Here is a 15,321-nt window from a genome sequence, read left to right on the forward strand (position 1 = left end):
TGTATGCATGGATGTAACCGAGAAGTTCTTGGCTCAAGACTGCTGCAAGTGACTTGGTCCTGTCCTTTGTTTTGCCTTTCCTTTCGTGAGTTTATGCAGTAATGTACCGAGTATGTGCTGCGCATGGCCCCTTCAGCATGCTACGTATTGCCTAGATCTCGGTCTGAGCATCTTGTTTCGGTCGCATTTTCTGGGATCCATTTTTCAGAAACGATTGATCTGTTACCCAACGAATTACGCTAGAAACGGCTAGTTTTGCCGATGGAATCACTGCTCGCAGTGGCGACACTCTGTACTCGGGCTTTTGCATCTCTGTTTGTAGACGTTTACCAAAATAAGTTTGGGCACACTTTTGAGGCTGGTGTGATAAAAGGGCGCTTGGATTCGAGTTGTTTTCTCCTTTCTTTACACGGTTTCTCTCCTACTTTATAATTGCAAGGATGGGCCAGGAAGGACAAGCATATTATCCACCTCCACCACCTGAAGGTGCCCCGCAGCAGCCATATTATGGCCCTCCGCAAGGAGGTAATAAGGGTCTATTTGGAAGAATTTCTGCAACCGGCATAGTAACATAATGAGCGCGATGTAGGATATTATCAGCCGCAACCGCAGCCGAACCCTGTCTACGTCGAAGCACCGCCCCAGGATAGGGGCAGTGACCACAACTGTTGCATGGCCTGTCTCATCGCTTGTCTTGCGTGCTGTGCTCTCGAATCACTGTGCGACATGTGTTGCTAAGGAGATGTACAAAGTTTATTGCCATGGATTATGTCGATTTACAGAATATACCAATAGTATACTTATTGTACGCGTTTATGTATATGATGGGTATCTATCACTTAGTGAATTGGATTTTCCGTATTGGTAAACCATTGATCGAGATGCGAGAAATGAGATTCGCACCGCTTTAAGCTTGTTGATGGGATATTGTGGGGTGTTCGTTGTTGCAGTAAAGTCGAGAGCGTGGAAACTGGTGATGAGCGAGGGCGGGAGGAAGGACATTGTTTCACAAAAAGTTCTCGTCACCCAACGGCAACGAGGAGCAGGACGAGAAGGCAGACTCGGTCGCTGGCCAATAAGAGTCATTTGTGGATATGCTGGATTCACTGTCTGAGACATCATCGTCTTCTTCGTCGTCGATGAAAAATTTTCGTCTAGTTGTTGCTATGATTTGTGGTTGCTGCTGCTGTTGCAGATAAGTTCGTTGTTGCTGTTCCGTTTGATGCAGAGGTCGGGACAAGTTTGGTAAGGAGCGCGTTCGAGATAATCGTACAGCGGTGGGGGATGATGGTATCGATAAGCTTGGTGCTCTTGGCTCTGAGCGTTTCTGCATAATAGCTTGCCGGTACCATAAGCGCCACATCATGTTTTCGATTCGAAATCCATCGCGTACATGCTGTTTACATTTCGTAAACACTGGTAACAAAACAATGATATATATCAGCGTCTGAAACTTTGATCGTGAATGTTTCTCGGTATTACCTGCCCACAGCAAAGAGAGTTCCTCCAGATTCTTCCACGGAAACGTACAAGAAGGATGGAAACTGGGGAGCAGTAATTGCATGGCTTCTCCCAGGTACAAGAAGAATGCTTAAAGAAAGAAGGCAATGGGGAAAAAATGCTCATAAATTTATGTCAGGTTTGGCACCCCGCCCAACGTTTGACCCGCCTTTTGGGGCGGTCTGCCCCACTTGGCAGTAGAAATCTCCAACGTCACGAAAACCAGGGATTGCTCCCTCCAAGGGGTTATCTAGAGCACCACCCTACTTGCACCATTACCCTCCCTCTCCATTACAACTTCGAATTCGATCAGTTCATTCGAACTTAATGTAAACGATCATCGTAGTCAATGGAAGCAACTCCTTTTTTTCCTGATATCAGTGCTAATCTTGCTACTTTTAGCTTATCAAGCCTTTTATTTGTTTATAAACATCTGGGATTGCTACATTGTAACCGATATAAGGTTCCGGTAATATGAAACTCTTCAAAATCATCCGCAAATATCGCGCTCAGCACGTAGCACAGAATGGACAATGTAACACAATGCTTTCAATGTGGGGCATTTCGATTTATACGCGCTGTAAACTGCGTCTCGCAGGAGAACCCGATTCAACATCAGTGTTTCAACAGAGCATGGAATTGGTTACTGATGCCGAGACCTTGAGTGATCGAACGTGTAGAAACAATGGCAACACAAGATAATAACATGCATATAGAAAAGCGGGAGTAAATGTTCTTCGAGTGTTTGCGTATGAGCAATGTCTCATCTGTCAGGAGTAGTACTGGCGGTACTAAATGACGTCTGTGCGTGCTGCTTCCTCGTCGCATAACCATGGTCTGAGGGTACTGATGACCATTCAAGCGCATCCGCCTAATTTCTCATGATTGGATCATCACTTCTTGTTCATCACTTTGCAGCATAGTAAGCGAACATTATTGGGGTTTGTGTTATAACCTCCTTTGGTGCGTGCAGCTGTCACATAACCCATGTGACGTTGCCTTAAGATCATAATGCTAACATATCATAGAAATTTGTACATGATATGCTGGGACAATCTTCAGCGATATTCCCTTCTCCCAGATATCAAATTACATCAGCACCATTGCGATAAATAATATATGTCATGCGACACAATGTTACTGGAACGGGCGAACGCATTAACTTAAATTGGGTTTCTTACGGGCTTCACACCTGATATTGTTGTATAATTTGCATGGCACACACAAACCCCATCCGACTGCATCTTGTTCTTGTTTAGGAATATCTCTGGCTTATGCTTATGTGAGCGGCTCCCTGAGTTGTATGGACAGCAGACGTCCTTTTATTTATTGCAAATGGTTAAAAATTTGGGTGTGAAGTCCAGATATCTGGTCAGCATAATATTAAAAGATGCATTTCCTCAAAGCTTGCTCGGAGTCCAGTCTTGCTTTAGAATTTATAAACTTCCCGAATATGTGGCTGTCAAAATGAAAATGCACTGAAGTTTCCAACGGCTTCTAAAATATAAAAGTCATCTAGAGTTCTACTGCAGAAAGAAGTTTAGATGATTTCTAGCAGCGCATCAAGTGCTGCCCGTAGCGGTAGCACAAGAGGCACACATAGTGCCGCGCTGTAGCACATAGATGCTTTGCCTGGTTTGAACGTGGAGTCATTTTGTTTAGCATTTTAATGTTCTGACATGCCTTCTTACGTCTACATCGTTTCCAACTCTATTTATGTCAATATACACTTTTTTTCAAAAATTAATGTCGCTGCAATTGTCGTTTTTGTGTATAAATGTATTATAAAATTTCACAAAATGCGACATTACTTTTGGGAAAAAGTGTATGCCCATTCCCAACGATGCAGCGGGGTGACACACATGCTGCAAACTTTTGCCTGTAGTTTGGCTGTCGCTCAAACTCTAGCGATTTAGTAAGGTTCGCGGTTGGTGGAGACGGATGCTCATTTTTGTATCACGATTCGCGCTTGTTCATCTCCGCCCCTATGCTTTGGGATGCGTTTCACCATGTACAAGCAAAATACCGTCAATTAACGGTATCTCCTAAAAAGCTTGGGTTCCTGTGGTAAGGCGCTGTCGCCACTTCAGGGATAGCTACTGTATTCCAGACGTAATATAAAGAGTAGCCAAAACATTTGAAAGTGCTAGGATGGCAGGAAGCCGGCTATACTTGTTGCAGGACCCATTTAATGAGTTTATTCGCGATTTAATACCGCCGTCCTTGTTACAGATAGTCGTACAGCTTTGCTTCTAGCTGCAAAGCCCCTATCAATGATTGTCAGAATAAGTAACTTATTAAAAAGGTGGTGATGATCTACCGCAGAGGGAGGGGGAAATCCAAATGCAATCCTAAAGGGGCTTTTGGCTTTATTGTTGGAGTCCTCTGCAACCTATAGTGGTTCCTACCGACGAACAGACGCGACAATTACGGGTCAATCCTTCCAGTTTCATCCAAGAAAGAATCTGCTGACCTGGATGTGGGAGCCTGAAGTAGGCAGAGCCCCGGCTCGGCTCGGAAGACATTGCGCATCTGAAGCGCAACGTAACCCATTATAGGATTGTGCCACATTTACCATCTTCGGAGGGACAACTGCATGTGTGTTTTCTTCCAAGGTCAACAATTGCTTTAACGAAACTTTCACCCCTGGGGTCCCGCTCCCCCAATAGACTCATTCTTTCGTCTCTTGTCTTCATTTCATCGTCAGCATGACACCCGATCTCACCATTGAGACCGGGCTGTCCGGATCATCATCTAGAATATACCCAACTCTTCGAGATCTCCCAGAAACGCCGCCATCGCCACCTTACGCCGTCCCAGCAGAGTGTCGCCATCTACGTGAAAGCACTCTGTTAAACTGGGTGAACACTCTCCTTCCTGACAGCCGTATCGCGTCTCTGCAAGAATTGTCACAAAATGATACCTTTTTCACGTTTATTTCTCACCTCACCAACTCGGCTGCAACACCGCCGCCCGGCGCACCAAACTCCATTAGTCATGTACTGGATATGCTGCAAAGTTGGCTGGATATACCTCAGGTACAAATACCTGTACCTACCGACGCTCTCGTCCACGGCGACCAAGAGCAGCTGATTCGACTACTATCATTCATCCTCACACAATATCAAGCACACACAATCAAGTCTTTAGAAACCAACACTTTTAGCTTCATCAGTTCGCATGTAAGAATTACCCATCTTTATACCTTTCTTCCCTCGTATCCTCTGAAAACCCACAACGTATTGCGGCGTAGATACATCCCATCATTAGCATACCCAAGCTCGCGACTGCAGCGCCTTCCGATATCCAACAAGTTGTACTCACATGGGCAAAAATCTCGCTATCAGACTACGTCAATGTATCCCTTATACCACCCATCAACGACTGCGCCGAGTCCTGGCGCGACGGTATAGCATTCCTTGCACTTTTGCATCGATACCATCCGGCATCAGTTACAGATCTGAATACCTTTTCCAGACACAAGGATTTCTGGCAAGACAATTTACAAATGGCATTCCAGCGTATCCATGACATTTTCCGTGTACCCAAATTGCTGGATGCAAAGATTCTAGCCAGAGCTACCTCTGTCGATGAAATATCTATCTTGGCATATCTAGTAGAATTTATTAAGGCTGTAGGGGAATCCAGTAAGTATGCACGCCGGCAAACTACACCGTTTTGGATTGCAATGTGATAACCCAAATGTAGAATCTAACGATCGCATTACCTCCACAACATGCACATCGACATTCACTGTACAGCAAGTACGCCTGACAAAGACAACAACTACAAAGACGAAAGAAAGTGAAGAGGATTACGATGCTAGAGCGCTAGCTTTGCTTGATAAGATATCTCAGCTTGAACATCGCTTGACACTCGTTGTACCGACTCGTTTCCTAAGCGAATATCGAGCATCCATCCGTGGAACACCTGAAGGCGAAATATTCGAGGACGACGGAAACTCATCCGATAATCGACCGCTTCATCCGCTGCATGCAGGAGATCAGGATCGCCGGATGTTTGAACGAAACTTCGCTGGATTTCAGACGATTTTGGGCGCTTTTGAGGCGGACGAATTGCAGCCGTACCGGGACGAAGCTCCAGACACCGAACGGAAAGCTCAAGTTGAAGAGGCATATCGGTCACTGACCGAAAATGCTGAAGAGACTGCTCGGCAACTCGAAACTTTCCGGCGTGGATTCTCATTTGCACAAGTGTGTAACAATGTTCGCAGCGAGCTAGATTTAGTGCAGATGAAGATTGCCAAGACAACGTCAAGTTCAACCGATACAGATATTCAAGACATGGAGATGCGTGTTGCAAAGACAGAGAATATGATCAAGGAGATTCCAGCAATGTTCCCAGATCTACTTGCTCAAAATACGGCTACCGATTCTGCCTATCAACATCATCTGGATGCTCTGACCAAAAAGAACGAATTAGTCCGCAGCTGGGTTGAAGAAGTGCGAATATGGTTTGCTGAAGCGGAACGCATCCGAGAATGGGTCGAAATTCGGATGGCGAAACTGGAGGAGACATCTGTGCCCGAGCCGCTGAAGGATATTTCGGTCACGAGGGAGCAGGTCGATTCACTTAATGCAACGCATCAAGTTCTCGAAAAGGAAATCGAGACGTTTGACAAGGAAGATATGACTCGACTGCGGTCGCACGTCAAGGCACTTACTGGCGGCAGCCGATCCAACAAGGATCTCAGTCCAGCCGACACAACAACCATCGAGATTACCTTGACGACCTTGGCCTCCTTGGAAAAGTTGATGCATTCTTTGCGTCGCAAAAGTGCGGATCTCCAGCTGTTAACCAACCGAGTAGCTTGGGAAGAGGAGCTTGCAAAGTCGCATGCATGGTTGGATGAGACAGATGCTGAAGTACAAGACTTTATCCGAAATAAGGCTCGATGGCGCAGCGATGAACAGCTGGATAGCGGAAACGTTCACGATCGCGAGACACTAATGATGCGAGAAAAAATGCGGGAGCTTGTCATCCAAAAGCTATTGTTGCTTGAACGGAAGCGGACTGAATTTGACCAAGGCCAGTATATCACCACAATGGATGCCTTTCACGACCTCGAAGACGCTGCCCAGGTGGATATTCCACGGTTTTTGGAGTCGCGGCAAACTGCATGCGAGCAGCGATTCGAGGATTTGTTCAAACGAATCACATTTGCTCGACAGGTGGTCGAGCAGCGTCTGCAGGTAGTGGATTTCTTGCATCAGACCAATCTTTTACAAAACGATGTGCACGCGTTACGGAAGGATATCGAATATGCTCAGAACAATGCTCGCTTTGATGGCAACGACCGAGAGCTGAGCAGCTGTGTGCAGACTATAAATGAACGGATCGTGCAGTTGGTAACAACTACCGCAGGCCGCATACCATGGCCATCAGCTCCATTGTCGATAGATGATGCAGACAACGAAGCTTCTAATGACGATATCCGCCAAGTTATAAATGCAAAGCGGAGAGATCTCCTTATATTGAGTGAGCAGCTCGATCGAGATCTTGAAGCTCTGCGGTATATCTTACAACTACATCGGCAGGCAAAGCAATCAATAGATGATGCCTCACGCCTATGCTGTTGGATCAACGATCGACTAGGCGAGGTTCAGCAGGCTAAGAAGCAAGTGGAAGCTGGAGGACTGAGCATCGAGGATTTAAAACAGCTCGAGAAAGAACGCGAAATGCTATCGAAGAGACTCAAGAAGGAAAAAGAAAATGAAACCGTGGATGTATTGACAAAGATCCAGACTCTTGTAGAGAGTGAGTGTACTTCCTTGGATCGTCCAACTCTCCAAGAGACTTCAGAAAAATTGACAACAATCTTTGATCGACTCCGCGACACTCTCGATGAACATGGGCATCAGATATCGGCTTTGCTTCAAAAGACACAAGATGATAACACATACACCGAAGCCGTTAAAGGGCTGTCTGATTACCTCCAAAGCACGTTAGCTTCTTTGCCTGGACTAAAACAAAAGTGCGGCTTTATGACTGGCATTTCCGAGGAGCAGGATCGTGCGCGCCTTACGACTTTGGAAAATGCATTATCAGCATTGCGGCAATCATTCAGGGAGCGACAAGCCGAGTATGAGCCTCTTTGCGCGCGCTTTCAATCCATGGATGCCAGCAAGGCAAGAAAATACGAAAGCATGCAGCAGACTCTTGAGAATGATTTCGCACGATTATCTCTTGCATTTGAACGCATGGATGCATTTGCAAACTCTGCTAGATCGTGGTTTGACCGACAAAGGCGTCTCAGTATCATCGACAACGATATGCTAGGCAAACTCGATAAAGATCTGGATGATTTGGACGTGAGCAGCTTTGGTCCGCAAGAGTTTGCAAATATGGAGCAACGCTTAATCGACACAAACCAAGCTTTGGAGAAAATGGAACATGAGATCGCCAAAGGCGGCAGCAGCATCGACGATCCCTTGGAAATTGCCAACTACTCCTGTGCGCGTGATCGACACTTCAAGTTAGTGTCAAGGGCAGATGCTATCCGCGAAAAATTGAATGCTTTGAAGCAGAATCTGGATAATCTCTCGGCTCAGGCAGAGTTTCGACGTAAAGTAGAAGCTCTTGTTACAGAGATCCAGAACGAGAAAGATAATGTGCGAGATCGACTACAGAGGCATAGGACATTTGCAAGCATGAGCGGTGCAGATATCGAGCACTGGTGCCAAGAAAAGAAAGCAAGGAGTGCCAACTCGGAGCAAATGGCAAACAACTTTGGATGGCAATGGAGTCAACTGCAAAAGGAAGCAGAAGATTTGTCATTCACAGCTGCCGTGAACGACAAGGAGGCAACGGTCAAAGCACAACTTGAAGAGTTACTCACGACGATGTCTGTGGAAAAGCAGCAGCTCATGTTTGCCCGTAAAACGTTGATACACGATAAAGCAGCTAGAGATCTGCATCATTGGATGGACCAATGCAGCAATGCAATCAACCAGATCGCCACCAATGTTTGCATTGCAGATGATGCTGAATTATTGGCGGATGTGGATGGCCTGGAACGCAAGCTATTAGAGTTTCAGCCGACGATTGAAGCTTTCCGTGCGATGCCATCTCGTATATTAAACGGCCGCGACGGACAACCTATTCAATTTGCTGACATTTATGTGGACGAGCAGATAGTGCAAGCAGCAATTCGTGACAGAGAAGCTAAAGTACTGCAAGAATGGGAGCAACTGCTTAATCAGCTTGAAGCAACAAAGGCCAGCGTGAAGGATGCTTGGAAGAATGTGGAAATTGCACGAAAAGTGAAGGAAATTTTGACATTGGTCGGGCACCTCAAGGAGCATGTAAGCAGTCTGCAGCTTGGACGAGGGTTCTCCGAGCAAGTCATCAAGGCAGCGGATGGCGACGACCTGAAAATTGTTACAACTTGTCCATTATCAATGATGCCACTAGAAAGTGACTTGCTAGCGGCGAAAGCCGAGCTGGACGGACTTGACAGCGATCTCTTGAACACCAAGCTTACTGAACTGGATGCTATGCTGAATGCTAGTCAGGGTATTTTTGACGGCCAACGAAACGAGATTGCAACAGCAGTGAATGGCTTGACAAAGATGATAAAAATGAAGCGGGAGGCAATTGCACTTGCCGAAAAACTCGAGTCTTTCCTGGTAGTTGTTGAAGAATTGGAGGTGCTGCTATCTGCTGTGTCGGAAGTCGTGGAGAAGGCATCCATCAAATATGCGCGAACGATTGACGGGGTGCCAAGTCGAGCAGATTTACAAGCCATGCTGATTGATCTGGATACACGATATCGGTACTACGAGCCAAAAATCAACGAGCTTGTAGACGAAGCTGAAGAGGTAGCACAGCATTTTACGAGCGACAATCGCGTCAAAACATGCTTGCAAGATCTCAAAGACAAGTGGGCCCAGCTACGGACACGTGCTGCCGACCGGCGCTCTGAGTTGCTAGGATACATGGGCAGCCGACAATCAACTCTATCAAAGCGAGCATCCATGCCCACTTTTCACCCGTCGCCGCGGCCGAACCAATCAACACCCCCAGTTCGCTCCAAACCAGCGACGCCGAGGCCGCAGTCTGCAATGGCCACTGCTAGGTTACCGCCGCGACCGACACCGGCAACCAGGCAGCGTGCACAAACACGATCGCCCTTACGGAAAAGCAAGATACCCGAAACTTACGTGGCTGATCCGAAGAACGATCTGGACGTTGCGCTGGGCAATATTGTGAATGACTCACCGTACAAGGTTAGAGTCAAGATGGTTCCTGGCGAAGTAGGCCGATATTGGTTCGGAGACAAGAATCCTAAGCTCGCTTACTGTCGTATATTGCGAAGCCGGATGGTTATGGTTCGCGTTGGCGGAGGATGGGTTGAGCTCTCACAATTTTTACGCGATCATGCATTGATTGAAGGCAGTGTCCCGCGCGGTCAGCAGCAAACCCAGCCGAATGGTACATTCCAAACAGGCGTGGTGACCATCCGTGGAGGAAATGGTGGCAATATTAATAACAACGGCGGCAGAAACCGTGGTGGTGGTGTAAGCCCTGTGAAACGCGGTGCATCGCCATCAATACGCGAGTCAAGATCGACACCTTTCCATCGTGGACTATCACCTATCACCTTTGGGCATGGTATCAAGGATGGTGATAAATTTGTTACAATTGACGAACAAGGAAACCAGGTGGAAGTGCGGATGACTAAGGCCATGAGCAAAAATACCAAATTCATTACACCTCGAAGAACTCGATAAAACTTTCCATTTTTGTACAACACTTTCCTATTTGGGTCTGAAAACAGTGTGCAACATCCATTGTCCCTTTGTATACACTATTTCCAAAAAGGTCTTTCAAAAACGTGTGTCGCATGTTCAGAACCTGGCCTTCTCCTGACTGTGTCTCATATGAGAATTTTCGTCTCTAGGCCTGTTGTCTACTTGTACACAGTGTTTTCCAAATAAATGTTTATTTAATTTTGGTAGCAAACTGTTGCATGAATTGAAAGCTTCAATTCAAAGATTTTTCTTCATGGAACGACAGCACTCAAAGAAAGAAACAGAATGCCTTATCCATTCCTGGCAATCTTTTTGAGTAACTGAGCAAGATTCCACAATTCGAGGCGTTAACGTGTCGCTGCCATCAAAAGATTGTCTTTTAACGCCATAATTTACTTCGAACCAAAACTCCTCGATAGGATTAAAAAAAGGGGGATATGGAGGGAGATATACACATTTGTAGCCTCTACTCTCGATAAAATTTCTCACAGTAACAGGTTTATGAATAGGAGCATTGTCCATTACAATGTAAAAGCCGCCCATATCATTCCGGTCCAGGACATCCATGACATTGTTCACATAATTCAAAAAGTGCTCAGTTCTGGTTGTTGTGTTGTAGGGTAGCGTAGAAATAATAGTCGAGAATGAAGACGAAGGAAAGTAGTACCGTTTTCTGCTTCTTCCATATTGGTCGCTAGACCTGGACGCGACAGGTTGAACCAAGTTTATTGAATCTCAACGCGAATCCTTTGGGTTCAAGAAACATGTTGCTCTGGTCACTTTCTTGCCACCTCCTATCAAGAGCTCCTATCCTGACGTTTGGCTGTGACAATGCAAAAGACTGATGGGACAAAATTAGTGATAGGCACCCAAGTAAGCAACGCCTTGCCTACTTCAACGATCCGCTTAGATACCAAGTTGCCTCCTACTGCTGGTGCCTCGACGCTGAATTCCAATCATCCACCAAGCAAGAATCCAGTGCATGCAGGATTTTTATCGACTTTGATTCTCTTCAAGCGGCAATGGCGCTAGCTCGAAACAAGGAAACCACGCCGCTGTCAACGATGAATGTCTTATACCAATTACGATAGGAGCTCCAACTCCAACTAAACTTGGATCACCTCAACAACTCACCGCCAATATCACCTCGCCAAATGGTTATCTATTATGTCGCACTTCTGGACCTATAACAAAAACTCATGTATGTCAACCATACACGATATTTACCTTGGCAGATTTCGACCGTGGGCGCAATTTCGACAACTGGCTATCTTGATTTTGAAACATGGCAGCAGTGCGAAACTTCCAAAGAAAAACGTATTGAATACCATCTTGGGCTTGTATGGGACCAATGACGACATTACAGTATTGATGAACAGTGATCTGGAGAAACAGCTTCAGCAACTTGCAGCACAATCGATGCCTTCTTTCGCTCCCGCCAACAAGTCTGCGGAAAATCATATTGTTCAAGCTTTTAGCTATCTCGATTGAAATTTGCTGATACCCCAAACCATCTCTCCTTCGTGATTGTATCTCTCTTTCTCTCTCTCCTTTTTCTTTTACATGCAATGCAATTTACAATTCCCTCTGCTGATTCATTTTACTCTCTCATCTTTTTTACCGGCTTTATATCTCTTTAGTGCGTACACATCTCTCTGTCCTTCCTCCCTCTCCAATTGAAACAAAATATCTCTCTTTCCACACCCTACTTTTTATGCATACCTCTTTGACGATACAGAAATAAGATATCATATCATGATCTAACATCGATGTCTGCTTGGTTAATTCTTTTTCACTTTGAGATTTGGGGTTTTCAAGATGCTACTTATTATTGAACATAATATGCATTGTTATAGAAATTTGATCTCTACTATTTAACAATTCGATAAACTCTGTAGCAGCTTCATGATTATTACCCGTAACCGTGATAGATTCATCAGGATCGTTGTTGCCCTCGCGATTGACCATATTTCCTTTGAGCAATCAGTGTGGACACGCGATCTTCTTCCATAACCTGAAAAAGCGACAACTCTGCTTCGTAGACTGCTCAGAGCCCAAATATCCACCTTCAAATGAAGTGTTCGTTCCACTCAGTGATTGAAGCTTGGACAAGAGCAATCAACGGCTGTCGATCGTGCGCTCCCAGGCGAAGAACGAATTCACGCGAGACCAATACCGGCGCCAACCTCTCTTCGTTCCTGAAAAAGACATCTTCTTTTAGCAGTTCTCTGACGTCTTCTTGCTTCTCGGTCTTCAAAGTAACGTTGACCATTTTAACGAGCGCAGCAAAAGCAGCCCAGCAGCAGTGGTTGAAGCGACCCTGATGTCTCGCTTGATTCTGTTTGTCTCAAGGTCTCTGTGGTAGGCAGAGCGTCTCCGGGAATTCCTCTTAAGCTCAACTCTCGGGATTGGCTTTCGTCCTCTTTTGGGATGAAGGATGTTGTTATTCGGGTAGGCTTGCTTCATATGACGATAGCAACTGGACCTTTGCTTAAAATCTTTGCGGTAAAATTAAATGGTACAGCACCCGCGAATCTTTCGTTTTTCGATTTTCAGGACTCCATTTCAAAAATCTAACAAATGCTTGTCCAAGTAAGATATCAGACTATTGTGTTATGGTGAAGATACCGTAAATAGCAATGCAGGAAGAAAGGATCATCGCGGGTATCTTTCTTTTTACGATCAATAATACAAAAAGGGCCGATCTGGATCCCACGGACGGAAAAAAACGTGCTTGTGTGGATTAAGGCAGCACGGATCCTTAACACCGCGCCTTACCCCGTTACATAATAAAGGACCCTTCAACGTACACCATTGAGGGAACACATATACACAATCCAACGCTGTGCACGTTGTACGTGCGCACGGACGATCTCCTGCACTGCACAGTAGCTTTCCAGCCCCTGTAGTGCCTTGACAACAATTATCAGCGAAGATCAATTTTTTTCTCGAAATGATACATGAATGGGATTTTTTTGGGGGGGGAGAGAAGGAGGGGGAAGGGAAAAGATTATGGGAAAGCAGTCGAGCACGTTGTGATTCGCCATACCGAGATTCTCAGCGCTGATCCAAACGGTGCCCTGACCAGAATTCTGTCCTAGTCGTTGGTTTCGGCTCCCGAAGATTGAAAAAAGACATCTTTTAGATGGGTTTTCTCTCCCTCCTTCTCTTTCTCTCTCTACTTTACGCCGCTTTTTTCTTTCTTTCTCCTTTCCTCTTATTCTGTTAATTCTACTACAAGGGAATCTGGTATTCCACAATGAATCTTGAAGCAAAGGAATGGTCACAGCCCCATTCGCCGCCAACAACCCAGCAATACCAATCAGCAGATCATCACTATGCCCAGACATATCCTCAAGGTCCATTGATGCATCCGCCCATGTAAGGAGAACCTATCCTGCAAAGTTGATCAGTTTTCCAGCCTGACTTTTTTTTTCATGATTGGGTTACAGTAACCAACCTGCTGCCAACTTTTTGCCACTGGGAAAATCCGATGGAGCATTACCGGGGTATACTTTTGAGGAAATAATAGAGCACCGTCTTGTTCACAAGTCTCACGCCGCCTTATTTAATATAGGATGGCGTCTCAGCCGACAACACCGCGCCCGACTGTCCATTCGCCACCTGACAGAGCCAATTCAACGGGCTCATACACATTTCATACGCAGCCGTATCCATCGGTCATTGCAAGGAAACGAGGACGCAGCGACGGAGCGCTTTTCGCCGCCGCGGAAACAGGGCCATTTTTTAGCTCGACAAAGTCGTGCGACAATCTCTATGCATTGGACAGATCGAGTCTGTAAGTTTTATAATTTTCTTTTCTCGGGGTCACCGTGAAAAACCTTAAATACTGATTGGGTCTAAAAAAAGGTTGAATGCTCGTATCCAAGCCAAATTCGACCGCGGATTCTTTTTAGCCGATAATGATTGGACTTGCTATCGACGCAACTATTTCCAGGTTAGCGGCGCATTCTCCATCCATGGATTGAGTCACTACTACGGAGAGCATGAATGGCAATGTCTTGTGCAGGTAGACGGTGCGTTGTACCCTGTGCAACGTTTCCTGCTCGGCCTGTCAGCTCGTGTATCCAACAGTGACAAGAAAATTGAGCTAGTGCAGCACACGCCGAAGCGTGACAAGGGACCGCAGATGACACCTATGCCAAAGGCAATTACGCCAGGCGGCAATCTCGGACTAAGCACCGTCGGTGCTAACCAAAGCATCGTCACTTTTGAACGTATCCAGTTTAAGACAGCAACAGCAAATAACGGAAAGAGACGCGCCGCTCAGCAATACTACATATGCATTATGGAGCTGTTCGCTGAGACAGACAAAGGCGTTCAGGTCAAAGTGGCTACTTGCCAATCCGCCCCCTTGGTTGTCCGTGGACGCAGTCCTGGTCACTATTCGGACAGCCACGAACGCTACGAGGTGCCCTTGGCCACCAGCATGCCTCCTCCGCCCCCTAGCCAGCAGGCACCTCCACTCCCACCGCCGCCCTCCAAGTCTACACCGCAGCATTTGCCTCCTGTAAGCGACGACAGGTTCGCCTTCCCTCGTCCACCAGTCACACCACCCAACATGTTGCCTCCAACCAGCGAGTACTCGTATCCTTATTACTCGAGCTATCCTAGCTTTGCACCTCCGCCTCCACCTCCTCCACCTGCGTTACCCATGGTAATGCACGGCAATCCCCAGCCCCCAGCTCCCCCCAGCACATCATCTCCCTCGCGGCAGTATCCTTACATGGTTCCTAGCATGTCTTCCGATCCATCTTCGTCGGAAAGCTCATCTCCAGATATGTACACGGGCGAGTTCGTTCATCACCCCGCAACACCCACCGAGCACGCTCCGCACCAGAACATCGCTATCCAGCCATCGCCCATGGAAGGTGAATGGAGTCGCCAACGATACAACTCTGCCCCATCTTCGTCCGGTCACGATTACTACCCTCCTCCTCCTCCGGCATTGCCCTCACCGACTGCGCAGGCGCATTACCGTGGCAACAAGTATCCCAATGTCGTCAATCAGCAGCAAGCGTAAAAA

The 15,321-nt window shown here is 46.4% G+C and overlaps 7 protein-coding genes across 7 annotated transcripts; 5 read left to right on the top strand and 2 right to left on the bottom strand.

Moving 5' to 3' along the window:
• Positions 1-440: 440 nt before the first annotated feature.
• Positions 441-738, top strand: VTP01DRAFT_10869 (uncharacterized protein; the record flags this gene model as incomplete). Its single annotated transcript, XM_069379278.1, has 2 exons — positions 441-525; positions 590-738. 2 exons carry the CDS (start codon positions 441-443, stop codon positions 736-738), a joined length of 234 nt encoding a protein of 77 aa, XP_069239269.1.
• Positions 739-1,006: 268 nt separating this feature from the next.
• VTP01DRAFT_10870 (uncharacterized protein) lies at positions 1,007-1,564 on the bottom strand (the record flags this gene model as incomplete). The annotated part of the gene is made up of 2 exons (XM_069379280.1): positions 1,007-1,416; positions 1,483-1,564. 2 exons carry the CDS (start codon positions 1,562-1,564, stop codon positions 1,007-1,009), a joined length of 492 nt encoding a protein of 163 aa, XP_069239270.1.
• Positions 1,565-4,208: 2,644 nt separating this feature from the next.
• Positions 4,209-10,253, top strand: VTP01DRAFT_10871 (uncharacterized protein; the record flags this gene model as incomplete). The annotated part of the gene is made up of 3 exons (XM_069379281.1): positions 4,209-4,682; positions 4,754-5,147; positions 5,209-10,253. The coding sequence occupies 3 exons, from the start codon at positions 4,209-4,211 to the stop codon at positions 10,251-10,253; spliced, it is 5,913 nt and encodes a 1,970-aa protein (XP_069239271.1).
• Positions 10,254-11,105: 852 nt separating this feature from the next.
• VTP01DRAFT_10872 (uncharacterized protein) lies at positions 11,106-11,306 on the top strand (the record flags this gene model as incomplete). Its single annotated transcript, XM_069379282.1, has 1 exon — positions 11,106-11,306. One exon carries the CDS (start codon positions 11,106-11,108, stop codon positions 11,304-11,306), a length of 201 nt encoding a protein of 66 aa, XP_069239272.1.
• Positions 11,307-11,477: 171 nt separating this feature from the next.
• Positions 11,478-11,765, top strand: VTP01DRAFT_10873 (uncharacterized protein; the record flags this gene model as incomplete). The annotated part of the gene is made up of 1 exon (XM_069379283.1): positions 11,478-11,765. One exon carries the CDS (start codon positions 11,478-11,480, stop codon positions 11,763-11,765), a length of 288 nt encoding a protein of 95 aa, XP_069239273.1.
• Positions 11,766-12,342: 577 nt separating this feature from the next.
• On the bottom strand, positions 12,343-12,740 carry VTP01DRAFT_10874 (uncharacterized protein; the record flags this gene model as incomplete). The annotated part of the gene is made up of 2 exons (XM_069379284.1): positions 12,343-12,472; positions 12,544-12,740. The coding sequence occupies 2 exons, from the start codon at positions 12,738-12,740 to the stop codon at positions 12,343-12,345; spliced, it is 327 nt and encodes a 108-aa protein (XP_069239274.1).
• A 793-nt stretch (positions 12,741-13,533) lies between these two features.
• On the top strand, positions 13,534-15,318 carry VTP01DRAFT_10875 (uncharacterized protein; the record flags this gene model as incomplete). The annotated part of the gene is made up of 4 exons (XM_069379285.1): positions 13,534-13,655; positions 13,727-13,783; positions 13,852-14,073; positions 14,145-15,318. 4 exons carry the CDS (start codon positions 13,534-13,536, stop codon positions 15,316-15,318), a joined length of 1,575 nt encoding a protein of 524 aa, XP_069239275.1.
• Positions 15,319-15,321: the final 3 nt, after the last annotated feature.

This window comes from Rhizomucor pusillus (genome assembly GCF_041956525.1).
Source record: "Rhizomucor pusillus strain CBS 183.67 unplaced genomic scaffold VTP01scaffold_9, whole genome shotgun sequence".
Classification (NCBI taxonomy): Eukaryota; Fungi; Mucoromycota; class Mucoromycetes; order Mucorales; family Lichtheimiaceae; genus Rhizomucor; species Rhizomucor pusillus.